Source organism: Ascaphus truei, chromosome 2, assembly GCF_040206685.1.
Source record: "Ascaphus truei isolate aAscTru1 chromosome 2, aAscTru1.hap1, whole genome shotgun sequence".
NCBI classification, from domain to species: Eukaryota; Metazoa; Chordata; class Amphibia; order Anura; family Ascaphidae; genus Ascaphus; species Ascaphus truei.
Genome location: NC_134484.1, coordinates 359,781,261 through 359,808,683, shown reverse-complemented (window position 1 = coordinate 359,808,683; position 27,423 = coordinate 359,781,261). Strand labels below are relative to the sequence as shown.

Sequence of the window (27,423 nt, the reverse complement as noted above, 5' to 3'; positions counted from 1 at the left end):
CCAACACATACAGTACAGCAATGGCCAAAATTACTATTATCCAGATATGGATAATGGCTCATTTGCCCATTCAAAATCAAACATTAGCCAGCCAGCATAAATAAAGTAAATAAAACTTCTACTTACGCCTGCCATGATGAAGGGCATCCTCATCACCATACTTCAGGTCCATGTCCTCCGTTGGCAGCAAGAGTACAAGAAAAAATACAATCTAATGGCTCTTAACCCCCGGTTAATAACCGCTATAGTAATAAAGGGGTTAACCAACCCTCACCCACTACCCACCTGGAAAGCCTAACCACCCACGGCACAAGTTCCCCCACCCTATACCCATTGATTGGCACAGTGATACATCATACTCATATAATATGGGAATGGAAAGCCACTGTAGCAGTCAATGGCCAACCTACACAAAAAATCATGTAGCCAAAAAATACACAACAATTAAAGAAATACACAAGCACATATACACCACAGCAATAAAAGAACTACAATGCCTCAACTACACATCAATTAAATTATTCTAACACCACAACCAGAAAAAGAATAAAGATGATGGTATCAAAATACTAGAATCCAATAAAATAAACACCTAAACAACAAAACTATTCAAGAAATAAAACCGCTAACCAATCCTAAAATGTAATAAAAACAAGCCAATAATATATTAATCTGTGCCCCTTTAGGGTACAGATAAATACAGTGACATGCAATGCATTTTTTGGCAAATGCTTGTTTACAATTGATTTGTTATTTCTTCAATTTCTGTTTATTGTTTTCACTAAATTGTTTGGTATTTGGATGGCTTTCTTTTATTACATTTTAGAATGGGTTAGCAGTTTTATTTCTTGAATTATTTTGTTGGTTACTGTAGTTGTATATTTAATTGTATTCTAGTATTTTGGTATAACATAATTTTTATTTGTTTGCGGTTTTGGTGTTAGAATAATTTTATTGACGTGTAGTTGAGGCTTTTTAGTTCTTTTATTGTTGTGGTGTATAGGTGCTTGTGTATTTCTTTAATTGTTGTGTATTGCTGTGCTTGATTTTTTTGTATAGGTTGGCCATTGACTGCTTTAGTGGCTAATCATGCCCATATTAGATGCTGGGGTAAGTAGAAGTTTTATTTACTTTATTTATGCTGGCTGGATAATGTTTGATTTTGAATGGTCAAATGAGCTATTATCCATATCTGGATAATAGTATTTTTGCCCATTACTGTACTGTATGTGTTCTTTGGGTAGAGGAGGTGGGTATTAGGGTTGTTGTGTTAATTTTTGTTTATTAGGTGAAGAGGGATTGGTTAACCCCTTCATTGCCATAGCAGTTTCCACCGCTATGGTAGGGAAGGAGTTAACTCCCCCCGCAACCTTCCCGGCAGGCCTAACCACCCACCCTGGGGCTACTGGCCCCTTCATCCACCCACTCTGCCCCCAATAAACAGACTATTGCAGTTGAACTCTTTCATTGCCTTAGCAGACAACCGCTGCAGCCAACAGCTGTTTTAATAACAATTTTATTACTAGTGTACGTGAGCAGGGGGTCCCCGGAGCAGAACCGTGTTGATTTCAGGTACGGGGACCCCTTGCTTCCCAAGATACATGCTCAGTTGTAGGGTGCCAGTATCTCCTATGCATTTAAATGTCTCCCATCATGTGACTGGATCATTTAAATGCATAGGATATACCGGCACCCGGCACCCCATAATAGGTCCTGTATCCTGGGAAGCAGTGGGTCCCCGGACCTGATCATTGCAGTTCTGCTCTAGAGAATGATGACAGATGAAGATAGAAGAAGGTGATTAAAGAATGAAAAAAGAAGATTTGGGTACCTGATCCGGATCTTCATGGCGGATTGCATCGGATGCTGTTGGGGGCCTTCAAGGTACATGAGTTTCCTGTATCCCCGGGAGTCGGAGGGCCACCGCTTCTAATGATAAGTAATATATTGAATGTTTGTAAATGTCTCTTTTTACAGGTTTTTTCATTGGATGTGTTTTTTGATTATTTGGGGGAGGCACATTGACTGATAATATATTAATCTGTACCACTTTAGGGTACAGATTAATACATTATTATGACAATATTTGGGGGGCATTTTCGGTTTGGTATTGCTGTTGGTTTTTTTAATTTCAGTTTCTTATGTGGATGTCATTGTTTGTTTTTTTTCCTGCTTAATGATAATACAAGGTTTGCGATTGGTGTTCGTTTGTAGTTAATGTTGTATAATGTTAGCTAATGCATTTTATGGTTATTTCAGATATTGTTTGAAATTATTTCTTTGTATTTTAATGTTTAAATTAATTCATGAATGTTGTAGTAATTAATTGGTTTGATTGGTTAGTGTTACTATAAATTTTGAGTTGGTTTAGTAATTATTTGGTTGGATTGGTTACTTTATAAAATAATTCGGAGTTGTTTTAGGATTTAATTGTTTTGATTGGTTAATGGTTTAATTAATTCATTGTTGATGTTGTTATTGTTTGTATTCATTGGATTAACTGGCTACTGTTTTTATTTAGTGAAGTGTGTTTTTTGGAGTTTAGTTATGTTTTATTATTGTGTGTCTTGTGTATTAATGTATTGTAATTAGGGTGCCCATTGAGTGCTATAGAGGTTTATCATGCCCATATTATTATTATATGGGTATGATGTACCACTATACTACTCAATGGGTACAGGGTGGGTATAGTCAGTCAGGGGTGGGTGCTTAGGCCTCCCGGGTTTGTATCGGGTCAGGGTGGGTTAACCCCTTAATGACTATAGCGGTTAGTAACCGCTAAGGTGATTAAGGGGTTAGGGGCCATTAGAATGTCTTTATTATGTATATATGCTTTCCTGCTACGGAGGACAGAGGGACCTGCTGTTGTGGTAAGTATAACTGTATTTATTTACTTTATTTATGTATACTAATGCAGTGTTTAATAATGGGCAAATAATCTATTATCCATATCTGGATAATAGTTATTTTGCCCATTACTGTACTGTATGGGTTTGGGCGGAGGGGGGAGGGGGGGCGTGTATTGATGTTTATTAAAATGTTTTTAAATATACATTTCTTTCATAGTGTTGATGTGCAGAGGGTCTCCGGAGCTGAACCGCGTTGGTTTTATGTCCGGGGACCCCCTGCTTCCCGAGATACAGGCTCCTTTATGGAGTGCCGGTATCCCTCTGCATTGAAATGTCCCTAGTCACGTGACCGGGACATTTCCTTGCATAGGAGATACCGGCACCCCATAAAGGTGCCTGTATCTCAGGAAGCAGGGGGTCCCCGGACAGAAAACCAACGCGGTTCAGCTCCAGAGACCCCCTGCACATCTACACTATGAAAGAAATTTATATTAAAATAAATAATTTTCGGGCGACATTTCCGCTGTGAGAGATGGCTCTCTCAGAGCCGCTCTCTCTGCAGCAGAAATGAATCGCCGGTTTAGTCCTTTTCAGAGGCTCGATGCTCTCGCTGGCAGCAACTCGCCCGTTTTGGGAATTTTGCTATCACGGTATTCAGAAAGCCTCGATTACCTGTGCCCAAAAAAACGTAATTTTAAAAGCCCTGGCGATAATTTTTATCAACCTTCTCTGAATGAGGCCCTACGTCTTGGTACATCTGTATATCCAAAATTCTGCAGTATCTGCTCATCTCCTTCTTAAATCCTTCTACTAGCTTCTCTTTACATTCTAAAATATGTTTTCTTCTGTGCCCCCCTCCTATGGAACTCCATTACCCCAGAATGTCTATACAGTTCATACTGTACATATATCCTAATTTTATTATTAATAGGAACATAATTATTTCTTCAGTATATCAGATAAACATTTAGAACACTTTTTGACTTCAGGGGATATACTGTGTTAACTATTATACTAAAATTAGTATCTGATTTTGAAATTCAATGGCTCTAACTACAGTACATTGAGTACAGAAATAGACTTCCCAGAGATTACACAACAGTATATTTGTGGGTTTGTGTTATACATAAACACACAACACAATGTCACTTGTAAGGCGTCTCAAAACGCATACAGTATCTCTTCCTTCTTCTTTTCACTAGACTGAATCGCCATAATCTACAGTATACTGTGACTGAGAATAAGGGCAGCAGTGCTGTACAGTATGTTTATTGCTTTTGCAGGATTATTTATTTTAGTCTTTATGGGTTGAAAGCCAAATATAAGTTTCTAAGCAAACAATATCATACTCCATGTATTTTTATAACTCTGTGCCCAGGACATTCTTGAAAACGGGAGGAGTCTTTCATGTACTTCCTGGTAAAACATTTGATAAATAAAAATATAAGCTATATTTGAACACATTTATAATATTCATTTCACTTGTACAAATGTTGTCAAAAAAGGCAGTTTACATTTGCATAACTATAACTTATTGACTCTTTTGTCAATTACAGATTTCTGTCAGGTTACACAGGGTTTCTGTGAATTTTACAGCCTACTCTTGATTACACCAAATTCAAAGAAGAACCAAGATACCATGTGGAAACCAAACATATGTTTTCATATTTGTTCACAAGTGCCTACTATGAATAGCAAGGTATATCCTTTATACTAAATTCTTGTGCTGGTGAAAACTTTTTTTTATTTTTGTGCTGGCCTCATTAGTAAGTGTTTAGAGGCAATTCATTCAGAGATGTTCCACAAAGCCCTATAAACAGGACATTTTTCATTCAGGGTGTACTTTGAAAATGAAGGTTGTTTTCTGCATCAATGAGGAAGAAGAGACATCTGTAACAAATAGCTTTGCTGCCAGGACTACTCATCCAACAAGTCTCTTTATGCCCCTAAGAACACACAAACTTCCAAAGAATCTAATGCATTTTTCTTACACTCGTTTTAACTACAAGCTCAAAGTAGCCCTTACAGATTAGATAATGTTTTTTGAAATTAAAGAATATGATGTTTTTATTAATAGGAAACTCATAACATCACTTTTTTTAATATGCATTCCTTGATAATTTGAAATCCATGTTATTCTTTGTATTTCTCTTAAGATAATAATAAACGTAATATTTCAACACAAAAAAACAATTGTTACCTACAGTATGAAGCGCATTGTACTTTTCTTTTCTATTCCATTGGAGCTATAAAAAAAAATAGAAACTGATATTTTTGGAGTGCTACTGTAGTAAAAAAAAAAAAGATTTCAAATAAGGCTGAGCAGTTCCACTCGTGTTCTGTTCTAAAAATGTTGATGTTTTGCGATGGATGTGGTTTTGGTTCCAAATATTTTCCTATTTTGCTTCTGGTTTTGAAAAAAATGCAGTATTATCGCCAAAAAAAGTGTATTATTTTTATTGTGCAATGCAACAACTTTGCACCACCAAAAATATTGCATTTTTTATCAGAAGCATTAATTATATCGGTACCGTAAAAATAGTCACAATTCCACACTTTTTAGTAAAATAATGCATTCCTACTGTCACGAGGGAGACTCCAGGAGCGGGTAGGACCTCAGTGGCCATAACAGCGGGGAGCAGGCAAGACTCATGAGGGTCGCAGGCAGATGACAGATTGCGTGGTCGGGGCTCACAAGCAGATGTCGGAGACAAGCAGCAGGTGACGTTGTCAGGGTCACAGGCAGAGGTCGTAGGCAGGAAGGCAGGAATAGGGCACGGAAGCAGGTACAGGACTGGAACTCAGGAACAGGACTGGGAACAGGACTGGGACTAGGGAACAGGACTGGGACTAGGGAACAGGACTGGGAATAGGGAACAGGACTTGGACTAGGGAAAAGGACTGGGACTAAGGAACAGGACTGGGTCTTGCTAGCAGGAAACAGACTGGGGCAAGCTAGTTCAATAGCAAGGACCTTTAATATGAAATCAGGACCAAGGAACAGGCCAGATCAGGTCAGGTAATGGCAGAAAGAGAAGGAGTCAGGATCACAGAACAAAGGCCAGGAGATACAGGAAACTATAAAGACAGACAGAGATGGACAGGAGCACCAAGAGGAGACAGAGAGAGGAAAACCCAGAGCAGGCCGAAACAGCAGCACACTCAGTGGACATATAAAGGAACAGGAGAGAGGGAGATTTAGGAAACTATGTCAGGGCTATCTCGATATTTATCGGAACGGTGTTAATGGTAGAAATAAGGCAACTTTAACACCTACTCCTGGCTGGCGTTAGCCCTATGTTTCCCATGAATATAATGGACAATCATTTGGATATATATATATATATAGTCAGATAAGGCAGTTGGCACTCCAATAGGTGCTGGTAAGCCACAGGTGCACATCCCATATAGAGAATGTAGTTATACGTTACCGTTCCAAGGATTGGTAAACAAGAGACAGCACTCAATGTTGAAAATCAAAGTGTATTAGTGAAAGCAAAAATGGTTTCTGGATGTATTTTTGCTTTCACTAATACACTTTAATTTTCAACATTGAGTGCTGTCTCTTGTTTACCAATCCTTGGAACGGTAACGTATAACTATATATATATATATATATATATATATGTATTTCTAAAGATTAAATTACTTTTTATTTTGAGTGTGCTGCGGATTCTATCCTTTTGTATATCCTACAGACCGGTTGGTGTTCCTTGTCTATCTGCTAGCACCTGGATTTCTGATAAGTATATATTACTTTTTTATGAGTATAGTTCTCTGCTTGTATGCACCCAGCATCAGCTTTTGTAATATATATATATACAGTTACAGACCAGAGTAAAAGGTGAGACAGCTTTAGTTTTGAAATAACTAAGACTGGTGGTGGCTGTGAGAGTCTCTGGTTGATTGTTCCAGTTTTGGGGTGCATGGTAAGAGAAGGAGGAGCGGCCGAATACTTCGCGGAACCTTGGGACCATGAACAGTCTATTGGAGTCAGATCTCATTTGATAAGTGCTGCATGTGGTAGTGGTGAGGAGCTTGTTCAGATAAATGGGTTGCTTGCCCAGAAAGTATTTGAAGGCAAGACAGAAAAGATGAACTTTGCACCTAGACTCAAGTGATGACCAGTCTAGTTTTTTGAGCATTTCACAGTGATGTGTGTTGTAGTTGCATTGGATATCACAATTGCATATTGATATGTAGAGAGTATCAAGTTTGCTAAGGTGGGTTTGGGGTGCCGAGCCGTATACTATGTTGCCATAGTCGATAATTGGCATTAGCATCTGCTGTGTGATACGCTTTCTGACCAGCAGAGTTAGGGAGGATTTGTTCCTGTAAAGTACACCTAGTTTGGCATAGGTTTTGGATGTTAGGATATCAATGTGCATACCAAATATGAAATGGGAGTCAAACCATATGCCCAAGTACTAGTAACAGGAGTTAGGGTGGTATTAGCTTTGGTTCTGATCTGCAGCTTAGTCACTGGAAGCTTTAAAAATGTAGCCTTGGTCCCAAAAACCATTTTAAGTCTTGTCAGTGTTTAAAAACAGCTTGTTATGGGAAATCCAATTTTCAAGTCTCAAAAAGTCAGATTGAAGTATGTGTTCAAGGTCGGGGAGGATAGGGCTGTGTGCATATAAGATTGTGTCATCTGCATACATGTGTATTGAAGCTCCCTTACAAGCTGTAGGAAGATCACTGATGAGCACTGAGAAAAGTAGGGGCCCCAGAACAGAGCCTTGCGGGACACCAAAGTTGATTTCCAAGGGGTTGGAGTTAGAGCCTGAGATAGACACATGTTGGGATCTACATGATAGGTACTGTAGGAATGAAACCAGTTTAAAGCATGCTTCTCTATTTCAGAGCACTGGAGTTTGTTAAGGAAGCTAACATGATCAACAGTATCAAAAGCCTTTGCAAAATCTAGGAAAATTGCACCAGTCCCAGTTCCATTCCACACTGGATTTCATTGCAAACGTTTAGCAGGGTAGTTACCGTGGAGTGTTTTGGGGCGAAAGCCAGATTGGAATTGGTTAGGAAAATTTGTCTTGGTATAGTAATCGCTTAATTGGGAGTGATCACGTCTTTCCATGACTTTGGCTAGTATTGGGAGAAGAGAGATTGGCCTGTAGTTTGAGACAGTGTTTTTGTCCCCACTTTTGAAGATTGGGACACTGGCAGTTTTCCAGGTTTTAGGGATATAACCTGCAGACAGAATAGAGTTGACTATGGAAGCAATTGGTTTGGCAATGGTTGGGCACCAAGTCTCAGGAACTTAGATTGTAGTAAGTCAGCTCCACATTGGTTGCTTAGTTTTAGTTTGAGGAGCGCTTGTGTAATCTCCTCTTCGGATACTGGGACAAATTGAAAATTGTGAGCAGTTTAGGGAGAGGATAGGGCTATAGAGGTACTCTTAGAATGAGGTTCATATTTGTGGTTTGGGTTGCGTTTCGCTAATACGTTAGTAGCACACCCCACAAAGTTATCAGTGAATGCATTTGCAATGTCAATGGGATTTGTCAGAGAAATATCCTCAGCGATATTACTTGGTTGTTATTTGGTTGTTGATGGCTAGAAGGCTGGCATCTATTGTTGATAACCTTCCAGACGTTAGCTGGGTTTGATGTATTCTGGTGAAGATTCAGAGTATTATTGTGCTTTTGCATGTCTTGTTTACCTTGTGAACATATTCCGCAGGCATAAGTAGTTATTACGATCATTGATAGTGCCAGTTACTTTGAAGCTTTTCCACAAGGCCTCCCTGAAAAGGTAGAGTGCTATAAGGTCAGTTGTAACCCACGGAAGGTGGTGCCCTCGTACTCTTATTCTCCGTAGTGGATCATGCGTATCACAAAGTTTTAAGAACTCGGATTGGAAATAGTCGAGCGCAGAATCAGGGTCGGGAATTAAGTCGATTCTGTACCAAGGGCAGTTGGTAAGGTCAGCCAGAAACTGTTGTGGGTTGAAGTTGCTAAATGTTCTAGTGAGTAGAATTTTAGGGCTTGATTGGGCTGGTTTATTTTTCCTTACACAGTACACTATTGCATGGTCACTGAAAATGTCAGGAAGGGTGCCAGAGGATTGGACTCTGTTGGGATTTGAGGAGACAATCCAGTCTAGCAAGGAATGGTTGTGAGATGTCAGGTTTGCCCGCGTGGGTTGGGAAATGAGTTGCGTTAGTTTAAGTGATTTGAGTTGTATCTGGATTTTGTGTTTTTTAGGGTTGAGGCAATTGTAGTTGAAATCCCCAAGAACTAGCAGCTCATTCTTCTCATTCAGAGAGGAAATGGAGCCAAGAAACTGTGTGATATTAGTCTGGGACTGTAGTGGGGCGGTAGATGCCAGCAACCAAGATAGGCTTAGAAAAGGGAAGGCAGATTTTGCTATGATTTCAAGAGGGTGGGCTTTAATAGTGTAAATTGTAAGCTGTCTGCAATATTAAATAACACCCCTCCTCCTCTCTTTGACCTATCTTTCCTTGAAATGGAGTATCCCTGAATGGCGATATTTGCATTGAGGGTTTTAGGGGTTAGCCATGTTTCTGTGAGAACGATGGCTTTGGGTTTATGCATAAGGCACCATGCCCTTAGTTCATCCAGTTTGGGAAACAGGCTCCGGATATTTATATGGGCGACAAATAGATTTATTTGGAATTTGAAGGCAGTATTCTCAGGGGTATGGGACAGAGTTGAAAAGGGAAGGCCTGGGTTAACTTCAATTACTCTAAAGAGAGTAATACAGCTCAACCCCTTTATAACGCAATCCGTTACAACGCGAATCCGCTTATAACACGATGCAAGCATGGTTCCCAATTTTTGTATTTATGAATATTTTACAACACGATTATTGGTATCTTAAATAATTTATTGTACAATGCATACAATTGTACATTATTTCTAATGCGATCCGCTTATAGCGCAATGTGATTCTTTGGACCTCAAGCACAGTGTTATAAGGGGGTTGAGCTGTAGTATGAGTAGAAATTTGAGTATTTGTTTGCAAGTTGTAAATTTGTGATGTTTGTCATTAGAGTGAGCAGTGATTGGTGTGCTGGTTTTAAGTCCTCCGCCAACATTCAGCAGATAGTGCAAGGCTTTTGAGTAATCCAGGGTTTATGGTGATGTTAGGTGTGGGCCAGGAGGGAGGAGTTTGAAATGGACCTGGAGTATGCTGATGAGGACGCCCTTCATGATGGCAGGGACAAGTAGAAAGTTCTATTTACTTTATTTATGCTGGCTGGCTAATGCTTGATTTTATAATGGGCAAATAAGCTTTTATCCATATCTGCATAATGTTCTGTATGTGTTGTGGGGGATTGTTGGGGGTAGAGGTGGTGGGTAGTAGGGTTGTTGTATTTATTTTTGTTTTTTGGGGGGTTTGACAGATTGGGTGAATTAGGTAGACCCAGGGTGAGTGTTTATGCCTTCCGGGGGATAGCGGGAGTGGTTAACCCCTTCATTACCATAGCAGTTCCCACCGCTATGGTAGTGAAGGGGTTAACTCCTCCCGCAACTTTCCAGGCAGTCCTAAGCACCCACCCTCGGACTACTACCCCCTGTGCCCAAGAAACAAGCTATTGAGGTTTAACACTTTCATTGCCTTAGCCGCTAGCCGCTGAGGTAATGAAGCTGTTTTAATATAAATTTTAATACGTGTAGATGAGCAGGGGGTATCCGGAGCAGAACCGCATTGATTTGAGGTCCGGGAACACCCTGCTTCCCGAGATACAGCCCCGTTATGGGGTGCCGGTATCTCCTATGCATTTTATTCCCACGGTCACATGACGCGAGACATTTAAATGCATAAGAGATACTGGCACCCCATAACGGGCCTGTATCTTGGGAAAAAGGGGGTCCCCATACCTGAAATTAACGTGGTTCTTCTTCAGAGACCCTCTGCTCATATACCCTAGTATTAAAATTTATATTAAAATCTTGCAATCCTTGGCGTGATATGCGTAGGGAGAGGCGGCTCTCTCTTTGCTGCTCTCTCTGCAGCTTGAACAAATTGCCGGTAAGCCATTTTGAGAGAGACAATCATCACGTCGCTGACTACTCAGCCATTTTGGGATTTTTGCTACCACTGGTAATCGAGGCTTTCTGAATACCATGATAGCAACGCTCAAAAAACTGGCACCGTACTGGCCCAGCGTTTTTTTTTTAAATGAAGCCTTATAGAATATTTCCCTTAGTATCTTTCTCTATGATTTCACAGGCTCTCTATAGTTTTTTATGTTGAACAAACATCGTTAAGAATATTGGGAGGGTACGTCAACAAGAATGTTAACAGTTCTAAAAGATAGGAGTCAACTTTCTTCTGCTTGTGAAGATGTAGGGAATAATTTTTATTAGAGGAGTTATCGTGTAACCCAAGCCTACAGTATGCAGAAAATATTGAACCTCCCCAGTTCAGTTGAAAGTTTGCCCTCAGTGATCGTATGTAGCGTAGCTGGATAGAAAAGCAAAAAACAAATACCTCTTTTGACAAGTGGTGGACAAGTTATGGAGAAAGCTCTTCTTCTTTTAATTGTTTATAAACAGAATGATCTTGAAATAATAAAAAAAAATTGAGTGACGAGTAACTTCTCTGGACCAAGCCTATGGGTGTATAAACTGGTATTGCAGAAGGGAAATTATTCTGATAAAGTAGATGAGGATGCTCATTAGCCACAAACTTGATTATCCACTGATTTTGTTAGTTCAATTATACAAAGATTGCTGCATCTAAACTTATTTTCAAAGTCTTTGATTGTAAGAGAGCATTTTGCCTTTGTAACGCATCTAATGTATGGCAATTTAAAGTGAGTTGGTCTTCATTGTCAGATTGTTTCTGTACCAGCTCTGGAAGACTGACTTGTTGTTGCGTGAAATTATTCTTTAATTCGCCAAGATCATTTTTCAGTGAAGAGAAAATCTGAGTGATAGATGGCACCGCTGTGTCAAGTACTTGATTAGCAATTTGTTGTGTGAGTGAATTATTCTCCAGACCTCCTCTCTGTGATATGCTTTCAGTTTGTTCATAAATATGTCTTTTTCTGACTTGTCAGATTTTGCATTAGAGATCTTTACCATGCTGCCAGTAAAGGATTTATTAATCATGACATAAACGTGCCAAGATAATATGTTACTCATTGTTGATTTTTTTTCTCTCCATTTTTGTCCTCTCTTACATTCAGAAATAAAGTATTGTCAAATGGTTTCATTTAGACTACACTTATCGGCAGAAGAAGACAAGGTTCAGGCTATCATGGCACAAGCTGTGCTGACAGCACAGGGCTCATGGTTAATGCAGTTGGCAGGAATCTAATACAGGTCACTGGACCACCGAGGAAACAATACAGGATGTCAGCGAGTGTAAGCAGCCAGGCAGGGTACTGGCCGTGTTGGAAGCATGCCTTCTGGAAGTCACCCGAAGCTGTGTTTTAAAACAAATGGCTGCCACACCTTTTATGTTACTATATATTTTTTATTACATTGTTTTTGGTAAATACAGTACCAGTACAAATATTGTAATGGGTTAAATTCTAATTCTATAAACTCTATGTCCTTCAGCCTAGACCTAATACATATTCTCTCTTCCTGGTGCACTTTGCTCTGTGCTAGAGAGATCACTTACCCTTCTGCACAATCGGGTCTCACTTCTTCCCCTCTCGTCTATGTACAGTGAGGAATTGTCTACCTCCCAGAAAGTGAAAGGCACTTACAGACATCCCTACTCATGCCTTATCTTTCATTCTTTTCTGAACCAGCTCTTCAGAAAAACTTTTGAATTCTCAGATTTTAATTTCAGCCTTTGGGTGGGGGGATGGGGGGGAGAGTTCTTTAGTGGGGGACCATGAACTAATCAGTGAACTACAGTGCAATTTAATATACTTACAAATGTTTGTTAAAGCTGTGATAATACAATAATAAGCTTATGTGAAGGTCAGACACATTTCTGATTGGTTTATTTGGGGAAAACATATTATTATAATCCTTTTTTATTTAAGAGTTCAGTGTATTACTGTTTATACTTCACATTCTTACCATGTCTGTGTTGTAAGCAAAAATACTAAGTATAAGTCTTTGATGTATGTTTTCTCTTTTATGCACTTAAGTGCTTGCTAGAGATGTTTTATGAAGTGTTAAGCATTAGCTGTCTCAAGTCCCATTCCAGACAATATTAGCAATCTGTTTCTTTACCAAAGCCAAGCAATGACAGTCAGGATGAGGAATTTTTGCTCCGGGCTTTTGGTATGAAAATAGCACTGTTCTGTCGTCCTGCATCATCTCCTAACAATAGGGACTATTCATTAAACTCTGATAAGTGCATCTCACAGTATTCATTAAGTCTAAACTGTTTAAAGACAGACATTTTTTTATGTGATTTGGTTCAGGCTATGCAATTCAGTGCACTATGCAAATTATGTATGCAAATTAGGCAAACTCTTAATTACATATTCATGAGTTATTCATCAAGCTGCGCGATTGCAGATAGCCTGGAAAGTCACAGCCAGAAATTCCACCTTCTATCTCTCTCTCTCTCTCTCTCTTTCTCACTCACTCCCTCTGCGCCTCTCCCACTCTACCCCTCTTCCGATCTCCCTTCCTCTCCCACCCTCCCAACCTTCTTACAGTACATGTACCTGAAAGAGGTGTTATTTGTATGTATTAATTTCTGTCCAGTACTGCAGCAAATCAGGAGAAAATATGCATGCAAATGAGAAGTCAAACCGTGTGAATTTTAAGCACAGATAATTATTAATGAATACAGATTTTCATCACATCAAATAACCATTTTGGATGATTGTTTTGACAAATATTGGAGTTTAATTAATAGGGACCAATGTATTCATAATTGTTGGCTTGATGCAGTCGCCGTTGCATCCTATAGGGAAAGTCCTTTGCAGAATTATAGAATAGCATAGTAATAATAGATGATTCCTATGGCTGCGGCCACGCTAGTGCTGAGCGTGCTGACCACTTGGTGCTTAGCAAGGTTAGTTTCGGCAAGTGAAATTGTCCCATCCCCGCTCACGCGGTGCTCACACACGCTTGCTGCTTGCGTAAACAATAAAAAAGACTTTCAACCATGCTCAAATTACCCGCAAAGACCCCCCCCCCCACCCCTGCACGCGCTTGCGAAATAGGCAGGACACCCGGCGCTCATGCTTGGAGAGCTGGTGAGGTCACCGCTCTCAAGCATGAGCATGGTCAGCGCTAGCGTGGCCGCAGCCTAATAATCAAACCGGTAGCATAAGTAAAAAAATTAATGAGCAATTTCAATTTCTTTAATGTCTTTAAAAGGGAAGCTCTGCCTTTAAAACGGTAAGCCAAATGGTTTTACATGCCGCAATCACTTTCCACCACCAAATAATATATATTTTTAACTTTTCCAGATCTGTGTTGCTCATTTATTTGAAAACATTTCCTGAACCAAAGATGTTTTTATGTGATGATTGCCTTGATCATATCTGTGATTCAGCTGTTTCCTTGCTGTAGTGATCACAGCATCCACAGTCATATAGCCATACAAATTAATAAAGAGGGTATTGGTTTATAACAAAATTCTGCTTATTTTTGTTGCCAGTGATATTGCTAGCAGATTAATGCCTTCCCTACCATACCAGGAGAACTGGGACAGACATCAGCTAAATAGGGAGTCTCCCTGAGGTACTGTAAGAGTAGGCAGTCATGCTCCAAGAGACACAATGGATATGTTGAAAAAAACAAACAAACAAACAGGGTTCATTGCTGCTGAACAGCAAACTATTATGAACGTTATTTTCTTCAAGACTTTAATGTGTGTTGCTTTTTGGCCTTTTGAGAATTCAATATCCTCATATCACAATCAGACTCCTGATTTGTCCGGTTCATATCCTAACCATCAGGGTTGTCAATAGAAATCGTGGGGCCCAGGACAAACATTTTAAGCAGCCCGTGTCTGCGGTATTGCGAGCTCGCCCCCCCTCCATTTCACCCCCCCTCTTCCCATGTATTTCTCTCCCTCTCATCTCACCCTCTCTCACTCTCCCACCTCGCATGTATTTCTCTCCCCTGCGTCTCACTCTTACTCCCTCCCTCCCCGCTTCTGTTGTGCTGACGTCAGAGAGGCTCGTCAGCGTGGGACAGAGGGATAGAGTCATGCAGTCTGCTGCAAAGGGAGAGCCGGGGCCCCGCTGTGAGAGGACTGGCAGACGGGCCTGGCCAGAGGTCAGGCCCAACTTGCAGTGCCACCCAGGTCCCCTCAACTCACCGGGTCCGGGACGCCAACCCTGGCAGACCCACCCTGTTAGCGGCCTTGCTAACCATATCTGACCCAGAAAAAGTTTCTAAAAATATAGGATTTTTGTCATACATTTCTGTAATAAATTAAATTCATATAGCAGAACATTAACAAATATAAGAAGCTAATAAAAACAAAATATTAACCTCCTCAAATATTTGTCCAAATCAAGTTAAGTTGTTTTACCTGTCTTTGTAACTAATATTATAGGCACATTATAATGAGGAGCAATGAGTTTGGATATCAATGAGTTAATTGTGTTTATCTTTCTGTTGCATCATATTTTGAACCATTCTTAAATGCTGTTTAAGTGGAATCTCACTTTCCTTGGTCATACTGTATGCCATTTGTTAATCCAAAAATTAACACATTGCACCCTGATTTATTTAGGTACCACCTCATAAGACTCAGTAATATCTCTAACATATTATTTCATACTGCAATCCTACATTACTTTCTTAGCTTTTTGCTTAGCTTAACTACCGTATTATGTTTCATATACAGTATTACTGCTGTGAAGCTCTGTGTACATGGTTGGCATGTCATGTATACATTACATAGTTACATAGTAGATCTTGAAAAAAAAGACATGTCCATCAAGTTCAACCTATGCTAAATTTAGACGACAGTAACTTATCCTATATTTGCATTTACAGTATTTTGATCCAGAGGAAGACAAAAAAAAAGCAGTGAAATATCATCCAATGCTGTCTCATAAGGGGAAAAATAAATTCCTTCCTAACTCCAGATTTCTCCTTGGATCAACATAATTCCCCTGTTTACTTATTTGGTATATCCTTGTATACCTTTCCTGTCTAGCAAGATGCCCAATATTTTTTTAATACAGGTAAACCCCATTATAACGCGGTCCTCGGGGTCCACCCGTTAGTAACGGGGTCGCGGAAAAAAAAATGGCCGCCGCATCGGCGCATCTTCACCCTCTCCCCCCAGCAGCACCCTTCACCCCGCGGGACAGGAGATGGGAGCGGGGATGTCCCTCCGGTCCCCGTTTCCCCCTGTCACCGCATGACAGCCCGCGGGGAAGGAGATGGGAGCGCTGATCACCGCTGAACCCTGTCACCGCTTACCTTCTCCCCACCGTCGTCCCCGCTGCCTGAATGGGAGGAGGGGGGGGGGGGAGCGGGTGGTGGTGCTGGTCGCGGTCTTTCATCTGAATTGAACCCCCCCCCCACCCCTTCTGTGTAAAGTGAGAGAGTGTGTGTGTGTATGTACAGTATACAGTATATGGGAGAGAAACTGTGTGTGTGTATATGTGTGCTGTGTGTGTGTAAGTGTGTCTAGGTGTGTGTAAGTGTGTGTAAGTGTGTGTAAGTGTTTGAAAGTATGTGTGAGTGTGTGTAAGTGTTTGTGAGTGTGTGAAAGTGTGTGTAAGTGTGTGTAAGTGTTTGAAAGTATGTGTGAGTGTGTGTAAGTGTTTGTGAGTGTGTGTAAGTGTGTGAAAGTGTGTGTAAGTGTGTGTAAGTGTGTAAGTGTTTGAAAGTATGTGTGAGTGTGTGTAAGTGTGTGTAAGTGTGTGTAAGTGTTTGAAAGTTTATTTGAGTGTGTGTAAGTGTTTGTGAGTGTGTGTAAGTGTGTGTAAGTGTGTGTAAGTGTTTGAAAGTATGTGTGTAAGTGTGTGTAAGTGTGTGTAAGTGTTTGAAAGTATGTGTGAGTGTGTGTAAGTGTTTGTAAGTGTGTGTAAGTGTGTGTAAGTGTGTGTAAGTGTTTGAAAGTATGTGTGAGTGTGTGTAAGTGTGTGTAAGTGTTTGAAAGTATGTGTGAGTGTGTGTAAGTGTTTGTGAGTGTGTGTAAGTGTGTGTAAGTGTGTGAAAGTGTGTGAAAGTGTGTGAAAGTGTGTGAAAGTGTGTGAAAGTGTGTGTAAGTGTGTGTAAGTGTGTGTAAGTGTGTGTAAGTGTGTGTAAGTGTTTGAAAGTATGTGTGAGTGTGTGTAAGTGTTTGTGAGTGTGTGTAAGTGTTTGTGTAAGTGTTTGTGAGTGTGTGTAAGTGTGTGTAAGTGTGTGAATGAAAAATACAGAAAAATGCACAATCGCACAGTATTAACACATTTGTTGATGCATTGAACAATAAAGTACTGTATTTAAAACACCAATTGTCGTGTTGTTAATTTCTCATAAATACTGTACTGTAAATAAAGTACTGAACACACAAAAAACACATATACTGTAGTATGCACTGTAGATACAGCACATACTGAAAACCGTGTAATGCACTCTGTGCTCATGTAACAACTGTACAAAAAAAAACCATACTGTACTGAACATACTGTAATAAAACCAGCTGGAGATTACACTTTAAAAAACCTATCAAGTGTTGTCTGTTTCAGTGCATCTCTTTTCTTCTTTTTGACGATTTCAATGATTCTTTTTAATTGTAGGATTGTTATTGAATCGACGTTTTCTGTCTCTAGAAATTGAAGTCCTGTTTGTAATCCCACCAGTGCCTCTGTGATCTTTGGTGGCGGCTCTGGTTCCTCATCCTCATCGTCTTCAGTAGTCTTCAGTAGTATCCAGATCAGTATTTTCACTTGTAAGGCTTTGAATGATTTCTGAGTCCGTCATATGTTCATGAGTAGGACAGCTGCTGTCCCCATCGACCCAAGAGTCAATTGTAGCCCCACTTTCCGTTTCAAGGAACGGTTCCATGACTCGTTCGGCATTGGCAATTTCCTGCTCTGTGAGGCCTTCGTTCATATAGTTTGCAAGTAACAGATTGGCGGCGGTGACTTCTTCCTCCGTAAACCCCTCAAAATCAGCATCGTCCTCACTGTCACTGGCGAGTTCGGCGGCAGCCGGCACAGGACGTGCACCTGTTATGTTTCGCCAACATTTCGCAATGCACATTTGTGTGACCGCTTCCCAAGCTTCGCCACTAATATAAAAAACTTTTAGATTCATTTTCTTTAAAAATGACATAACAGAATCTTCACTTGTGATTATTCGATGTATCATTGTTTTCCGAAAGTTCATCTTAAAGGTTGCAATAATGCCTTGATCAAGCGGCTGTATTTTGGATGTCGTGTTCTTGGGCAAGTAGCTGACCCTTATTTTTCCATCTCGGCTTATTAGTCTTTCGGCCGGGGGATGTGCAGGGCAGTTGTCAAGTAACAACAAAGCTTTTGTATCCAGCCTTTGTTGACGTAAGTTTTTACGGACCTCTGATACAAACTGTTGATGAAACCACCTTTCAAAAATACTGGCAGTCATCCAGGCATTTCTGATAAAGTCATACGCAAAAGGCATAGTACCCATGTTCACATGGTGGAAGCACCGTGGCGACTTAAACTTGCCAATACAAAGTGGCTTCAGTTTGTGATTTCCAGATTGGTTCACACAAAAAAGTAATGTCACTCTGTCTTTCATTTGTTTAAATCCTTGTGTACGCTGTCGTCATTCTTACAGGCCAGAGTGGTATTCGGTAGCATTTTGAAACACAGTCCGGTCTCATCGCAGTTATAAACCTGTTCTGCGGTATAGCCACCATCTTCAATTATCTCTTGAAGTTGGGCAGGGTATGTGCATGCAGCTTCATCGTCAGCTGACCGTATCTCTCCTGATATAGCGGTTTTACTTATTCCATGTCGCCTTTTAAAGTGATCAAGCCATCCACTACTTGCCGCGAAGGAGGTTGAAGCATTGCCGTGAAGTTGGCTGTGAAACTTTTTTGGCTTGCGTTTGCAGATGGGGTCCAGACAGAGGTATGCCTTCGGATCTTTCTTGGACAAACCACTGAAAAACAGCTTTATCCAACTGGCTGTCTTTAGGTTCACGCAAACGATTACCCTTCAGTCCAACGTCTGTTTCTATGGATTTTACAGCATCACGAAGTTTCTCCTCCTTCTTTTTCCATCCGCGAACTGTAGACTCATTCAGTCCTAGGTCTCTAGCCACTTTGGTTTGCGTGACTCCAGATTTTATTCTGTCAAGCGCAGCAATTTTTTCTTGGACAGTAAACCTCTTACGTTTGGTTGAAGTTTCCGCCATTTCTACCTGCCAGGGGTCTTCAGTATGCCTTTTCCTAGTGTTGAAAACCTGAGGCTTTTAACAACTGATCTGGAGGGCTTAAGTACAGTACCTGAGTACAGTATGTATTTTACCAGCTCTCAGACAGCACAGTGTATTGTATGATTAAAATGGCAGAGGGGTCAGAGGTGTGTGTACGTGTCACTTTATTACAATGTTTGATTCTATTTTACACACAGTATTTTTTTTGTATTATACAGGGTATATGTGATCACTTCATTTGTGTTAATTTTTATTCAATTTTTAATATTTTTAACAAACTTTAATGTCATGTTTGTGCAACTTTAACTGGTGTAAAATGACCCCGCGGGGTCACGTTGCCATGCCGTGACGTCACATGACCCCGCTGGGTCATTACACGATGAATCGCAGAGGAGCAGAGGGAACTGGCAGCCAACATCCACACCTCACGAGCTGCACGGCGCATGCGCATGCGCACGGCGAACGTGAGGGGTGCCTGAATCACTGTGTAAGACTGTTGGCTGTCGGGATGTGCTGTTATCCCCCTTATCATTCTGCTGCATCATCCCCTGTTAAGATGTGGACTGGAGGGGAGGGCTTTAGTAAGGCTGCTCGTTTTAAGACAGGTAAGAGCCGGTACAGTACAGTACTGTACTTACTTTTATACAGCGCTGCCAATTTACTCTGTGCTTCACACAGCACAAAAATATACAGTCCAGTATATTTCTGATTTTATTACACTGTGAGTGTCCTCAAATTTCGTAAGAGAAGAATATACCCTGAAATATGGGCTTTATAGGAGGAGAGATACCCATGAACCCATGGATTTGCATTTAACATTGTAGAACGTGACACACAGGGATATACCATTACAAGTGTGTATAGTGCAGCTGCTGGGTCTGTGTGTGTGGGTCTTGGGCTGTGTGTGCAGTGAGAGTGTGTGCTGTGTGCAGTGTGCAGTGTGTGTCAGTGTGAGCAATGAGCAGTGTTTGTGCAATGTGCAGTGTGTGTCATGGTGAGCAATGAGCAGTGTGTGTGCAGTGTGCAGTGTGTGTCAGTGTGAGCAATGAGTAGTGTGTGTGCAGTGTGCAGTGTGTCAGTGTGAGCAATGAGTAGTGTGTGTGCAGTGTGCAGTGTGTCAGTGTGAGCAATGAGCAGTGTGTGTGCAGTGTGCAGTGTGTCAGTGTGAGCAATGAGCAGTGTGTGTGCAGTGTGCAGTGTGTCAGTGTGAGCAATGAGCAGTGTGTGTGCAGTGTGCAGTGTATCAGTGTGAGCAATGAGCAGTGTGTGTGTCAGTGTGAGCAGTGTGTGTGCAGTGTGCAGTGTGTGCAGTGTGAGCAATGAGCATTGTGTGTGCAGTGTGTGCAGTGAGATTGTGTGCAGTGTGTGCAGTGTGTGCAGTGTGTGCAGTGTGTGCAGTGAGCAGAGTGTGTGCAGTGAGAGTGTGTTTTTTTTTTTTTTAAACGGGAGCCACGGGAAAACCGCGTTATAACCGAATTGCGGTATAACGAGGCGCGTTATAACGGGGTTTACCTGTATCTTTTGTATCTGCCATCACAGTCTCTATGGGTAATGAATTCCACATTTTAACTGCTCTTACTGTAAAGATCCCTTTCCTTTGTTGCTGGTGAAATCTCCTTAAATCCAACCTTAAGGGATGGCTTGTGTCATTTGTACTGCTCGGGATGAATAGTTCTTTTGATAGATCCCTGTATTCACCCCAAATCTATTTGCATATTGTTATCATATCCCCTCTTAGATGCCGTTTTTTTTAATATAAAGATATCTATATTAGCTAGCTACTCTGCAGAAATCAGATTTTTCCATCCACTTTATTAATTTGGTGGCTCTTCTCTGCACTTTTTCTATTTCAATAATGGAGTAGTGCCCACAATTGTAATCCATATTCATGGTGGGATGTTACCCCTGTCACTTCCCTTCCATCCATTCCCCGTTTGATAAAAGATGAGATCTTGTTTGCCTTTGCAGCTACTGCATGACTTTGGGCACTATTGCTAAGCCTGCTTTCTGCAAGCACTCCTAAATCATTCTCCATCAGGGATTAACCTAATTTTTCCCCATTTAATTTGTACGTTGCCTGTTTGTTCTTCTTTCACAAATGCATAACCTTACATGTGTCTGTATTAAACCTCATCTGCAATCATATACATATCTACTGCTTTTGAGGTACTGTAGATGAAATGATTAACAAAGTCTCTAAAATTATTAACATGAGCATTTCCTTAAAGTTTCATGGCTCTAAAAACTATTTTCTTTCAAATGCTATAGTATTTGTAAGTACAGTAACTAATATAAAACACATAGCCAAATGCAAGTTTTGTATGTATCTCTGTTTGGGCTCTGTAGAGTGAAATGAAAAAGCAATGCAATTTCAGATTTAAAGGATCAATCCATGCAGTTTTTTCCTTTCATTTTTTTACAAGCGGTATGAATCAGGGGTTCGCCGGAGCTGAACCCCATTAATTTAAGCTCAGTGGACTCCCTGCTTCGGTTACTTACCTCCGCAGGGGGTGACAGTAGCTCATGCAGTTTTCTGTAGTTTAAAGCCACCAGTCACATGGGCCAAAAGGTGACATAACAACTTGCTATTGGCCCGCAGGGGCTGGAAGCTTTGAAAAGCAGCCATATAGTGAACCCAGAAGTTCCTACAGGACCCACTATGGAAGTATGTACCTCCGGAACCAGCCCCCCCCCCCCCCCCCCAAGGCTGAAAAAAAGGGGCTCAGCTTTGGTGACCTCATGCTTTAATCCTGTATTAAAAAAATAAAAGAAAAAAAAATGGTTTGGATTGCTCTTTAAGAAGCTCTGTTTGCAATAGGAAAAATCTTTATTTGAAATGCTTGTGCCCTGATTCATTAAAAGGTGCTAAGCTTTAGCATACTTAACTCCTATTCAATCCCAGTAAAGGCTTTATCTATTTGTAGCACATGTACCCCCACCCTCTAGGAGATACAAGTTGCGGCTACTAGCTGTTGTGGTGTGGCATATCTGTGAGGGTTCAGGAGAGCTGAGTGGTCTGCGATGAGGTGGAGACCAGGACACGCTTATGGTGTCATCTTGGGTTCTGGATTCGGTATCAGCGCCTACAGCTTCTTTGGGCTCCAAGTAGATTGGAGGCAGTCCCCTCTGACGCACATCTCTCATACACCCACGCACTGACTCAATCCAGGCAGGTGTAAAAGAGTAACTAAGGGGCTTTATTGCAGTCACTGCATAGATGGCATTACAGCAGATGATCCCAGGCATCTGGATGGTGCTTGCTCATGAGTCTGGAGCCTTGATGATTCAGGCCAGTCAGCCCTGCGGACTGACTGGCCTCTCCCACTCCCTGGAGGGGAGGAGGGGGAACTCACATCCTCTCCTTAGGAAGGAGGGGAACAGACTGATTACATTTGGCTCTTCCCTTCTGAACCAGAAGGGCGGGCTCAGGGTCTACACCTATTCCAGATAGGCTGTTACCAGGCCAAGAGTCACCACCACACTTCTGTCACTCAGAAAGGAACATAAGGGGGGTCGAAAACCCACAAGATTGCCTGTCACAGCCCTTGACTGCTAAGGACTTAAGTGACAGGGGAAAGAGACAGGCAGAAAATACTAACCATGTTACATATTATTTAGGGAGACACATGATCAGGGCCGTCGACAGATTTCCCAGAGCCAAGGACCCCCCCCCCCCCCCCCCCCACACACACCCTGTGTTGGTAGACTTGTGAGCCACCCCTTCACACCACCTTGTGAGCCACCTCACTTAATTACCCCCTCTTACTCATTCCCGCTCCCACACTTTTTCCTCCCCCCTCCCTCACACAATTCCCCTTCACAAGAATTATCCCCCACAATATTCCCACCCAAAATGTAATATTCCCCCCTTCCCACAGCCAAAATGCAATCCCCCCTCTTTTTAACACACAGAATGCAATACCCTCCCTTTCATGCACATAATGCAATACCTCCCCTCCCATACACTATGCAATAACCCCCCCCCCCAACACAATGCAACCCCCTCCCCCCCCCCACACACACACACAATATACAACACACACACCTTGCTGGTGGTCCTCCCATGCTGGCCTGTCTCTTTTCTACATCGGCCTCTCTCCCGCCCATGAGCACAAGAAGCTGGGCCTGAGAGAGAGGCAGGCCCACAGCAGCTGGGGAGAGCGGGGGCCTGTGGCTGCGGGGTTCCCCTGCAGCCGCTGGGTCTTGAACACTTGTCCCTGTTCTCCCCCCTATCAGCGGCCCTGCACATGATGCTTTATTTTATGTACTGTACAGTGATTCCCTAAATGGCAATTCTTGGCTTCCATTGTTTTCTGCTTTAAGGTAAATTGTAAAGACTAGGAATAGTTTAAATGTATAAGTGCGACATTTTGAATAACACCTTTAAAGTTTATGCTGTACAATTTCAAATTATCAAATTAAATTGTGTGCTTAGTCAGGAGAGTTAACAAAACAACATTATGTTTGTGGCTAGGGGCTATCATTTGTCCAGTCTTCTGAAAGAACACTAGGCACTGACAGGTTACCATTTTACATTGTCAATATGGGGAACATTACATTTACATGTTGATGGTGATATTTTAGGTGCTATAATAATAGAATGTTAAAAGTGAAATAGAAAAGAAAGAGAAGACAAACAAACTGAAACGTGATAAATGTTAGGTTAGCTTTTGTAAAGGTGATACTGATCTTTATAGTTAACATTTATCCTATGACAGATAGCTGTATTATTGGAATGGGTTTATTTGGTCTAAGGTGCTCAGTCACAGTACACAGTTAAAAATAATGTGTCGCTTCTAAAATACAATTATATTTCACTAATTAGTGTGTTGACTGTTTGACACTAATTATAAAAGCATATATAGCAGATGGTCAGTCAAAACAGTCTACTCTTAATTTTAAAAACAACGTTTGTTCAGTTGCCTATATATTTTAACAAAACATATTATTGCACTGATCACAGCAGGCGTTCCCAACCTGAGTTTACGTTTATTTATTTTTATGAGTTTAGAATTGAGTTTTAAACTAGTTAAATAAAAACTTTTTGGTTGACTACTATTCAGCATTGCCTTGAGTTCTATGATGCTGAATAGTTGTTTAAAATAATAAACATAATCCTGTTTTTTCTCTCTCCATCAAATAATAAAGCAGGTGACCCAGAATCCCTAGGTTGTATTTCTCTTTTAAAAAAAAAAAAATAATAGGAATTTAACATGACCACAGGGGTTACCAATTTACCAGTCAACTCAGATAAAAAATACTGTAGTGTGCACGCCTAGGGATTACACCACCACTGAGAAATCAGGGAGTGGGAGTGCCAAACTTTATGGTAACCATCACAGACTCCCATAAATACCTAGGCCATTTTATTCTATAATTTGTATAGAATATGCATGGTTTACATTGTATGTGAGTTATTTAAAAACTACATGACTTACTGTTTCCCATACATATATTTCAATATTTTCCAGCTTCCTATCACCACTTAATTTGTCCTTTTACTTATCTTCTTTGTTATTTTTTATGTTGTTTTTTTAATTCTTTATTGTTTTGAAGTTAGTTGTGTGTTAAAACATGCGTACACTGTGAATCTTCTCACTACCCTGAAGAACATTTTACTCATATAGCAGTACAGTATAATACTGTAATACAAACATATTTGGAGCTAAACTCTATCAAAATGTTATGCTTTGTAGTTCTAACAATAAACCTGAAAGAGGTCAAACCATTTACTTGTCCAGTTTTCTAACCTTCTATTTTTTTTTTTTTTCATTTCTTTTTCTTCAGAAATTACCACAGGGATACCCGCAATATCAACCAGTACAACAGTGGAAATACGGAAAATCAGTGTTCTGACAACAGAGACCACTGCAAAGGTAGACAAGAAAATCACTATGATCACTAGCAGCAGCATATGTCCTTCTGGAGAAACGGAGGAGGAAAAGGCAAAACGACTGCTTTACTGTTCACTATGCAAGGTTGCTGTCAACTCTGCCTCACAGCTGGAGGCGCACAATAGTGGTGAGATGTTGCAATTTCCTTACTGTTACAACAGCTCTGTAATTATCTTCCCCTGAATAGATTAGGTCCCTTGCAGTGGGAGATAACGAGGGGGCAGAAAACTGGCAATTACATAGAATACATTAACTACTAAAGTATTGTATGAGAAAATGACAAGTCTTGGAGACTAGCATAAACACTGCAGGTTTAGGGAAGAGAAAAACATTTTTGTACAGTACTAAAATGCATGCTTTAAGAGTGACATTCATTGTTCAACTTTGCAATCTTTGAAGCTTTTCAGTTTCAATTATTATCTGCGTTTCTTTTTTTTTTCTCCTCAATTTAATAGTGTTGAGTATGTAACGGTATTTCTGGCCCGGCCTGACCCACCCAATCTCACATTGGCCCCTGTGGTCTAACCGGACCCCATTACAGTGTGGATATGTCATATGGTGCACCTGCTGGCTACAGGACTCCTGAGTCTCCCGCATGATGGTGTGTGGGGAGAACCCGTCAGACAGGCAGCTGAGGTAGTGTGCTGAGTCTCACCTAGTTCCAGTGCAGCGCCTCCACCTCACCAGGGTCCCTGCGTCCGCAAGGGGATGATCCTGGCGAGGAACTCCTCCGTGGTGCTCCTCTCTGTACACTCATTCTTGATAGATACACGAGAGGGTTTCTGGCTGAACTCATCTTTATTGACACGGCAGGGCAACTGCCCTCCACAAGGAGTATCTTCAGCCGCTCATCTCGCCAGTGCTCCCTTTAGTTAGGTATGTCACCCAGATCAGGGATTCACTATTCCCGCAGGAATCACTGTCCTGTGCCAGGTCCCTGGACACAGCCTCCCATGGAGTTACTATAACATAACTGACACTCTGATAGAACTTTAACTCCTTCCTCAGCTCTGACAAGAGCTTTCCAGCAACACTCACAGAACTCAGAACTAACCAGCAACTAGAACTCCTCCCAGACTTGAACTAACTTTAGAACACAGTGATGTGCCTTATGTAAGCTTCTGAGGCTGACACATCTCTGACATCACTAACCATGGAGTCAGAGCATGTGACCAGTCCCAGCCATACACAGAGCACCCCACCAGGGTGTGAGGGGAAACCTCCATAATTACTGCTGGCATGCCCACACTTACCAGGCCTTACTGCCAACAGGAGAGATGACTGTAGGCATTTTACATGACCGCTACATTCTCCCCCTGGTGAATCCCATCGTCCACGCTGGGACCTAAATTTGTATACCTCTTTCCAGGAAACACTGTAACGGAAAACATAATTAACATCACACAAATTTCCTCATAATACAGTACATATGAATACAGTCATCCGCCAAGCCCGCCCCGACCAGCAGCCACGACCCCGCGTAATGTCTCAGTACCCCCTTAATAATAGTGATCTGGGTCAGGTTTCCTCACTTCCCGGTTACCCATATCCAGGACCGTAACATAATAATGCCTAGGTGATCCTCTCTCTGGCACATAGGTCACCCTATGTTTGTGAACATTTCTCCCTATGCTCCACACTCGCATCAGGGTGTCTATTCTTTCTTCCGCCTTTTTACCTACAATGTCGCTCCCCCTATTGGTTAAGTACAGCTCTATAGTTTCTTGGAGCCACGTTTCCCTATTGTCCTCAATTTCATCCATCAGGGGCTCCGGAACATAGGGATACTCCAACCCATGAGATTTTTTATATTTGACTATTATAGCCCTCTCTGCCCTACTGACCCTGGTCAGATCAGCATTACCTGCCCTCCCAGGTAACACCCATGATAGGGGCTCATCAGGATCCACTGGATCTGACAGTGTGTCCGGACCCATGGGCGCTATGTCCCTACGCTCCAGCTGGAACCACCTCTTCTGTAGCTCCCTGTCCCTCTGCTCTGGTGTAAACTCTCCCTCTTTCCACCAGAAATCTACCACGTCCTCCCGCCGGATGAGGAACCGAGTACGGTCCATCCATGCGGAGTACCCCTCAAATAGTGGAGCCCACCACCGGGTCTCCTTAAAGGGATTAGGCCCTGGTTCCCGGTCATCATCAAACGAAAATACCCCTGACGACCTTGTAGATCGCGAGTTGAACCACCTCGAGGACCCCGGAGCCTTTACTGCCGGTTGGGGTGCTGTATCCGCCACCCTCAATTCTCCTCCTCCCCTTGAATCACCTTCCGTAGCTCCACTGAGCTGCCTCTCCCCAGTCCGTTTTTCCTCCCCCCCCAAAGGTATGTCCACAAGTTCCAAGCTGGGCGGTGAACCCGGTGACCGTGTGATAGGGGTA

General features: G+C 41.5%; 1 protein-coding gene across 6 annotated transcripts in view; it reads left to right on the top strand.

Annotated features, from left to right (window-relative positions):
* The window catches only part of ZNF385D (zinc finger protein 385D), a 382,863-nt gene that overhangs the window by 307,576 nt on the left and 47,864 nt on the right, over positions 1–27,423 (top strand). For all 6 annotated transcript variants that reach the window (XM_075586934.1, XM_075586935.1, XM_075586937.1 and 3 more), the window contains one exon: positions 24,923–25,156. In XM_075586934.1, the coding sequence (XP_075443049.1) occupies positions 24,923–25,156 (234 nt within the window). The remainder of the gene's footprint in view (positions 1–24,922; positions 25,157–27,423) is intronic.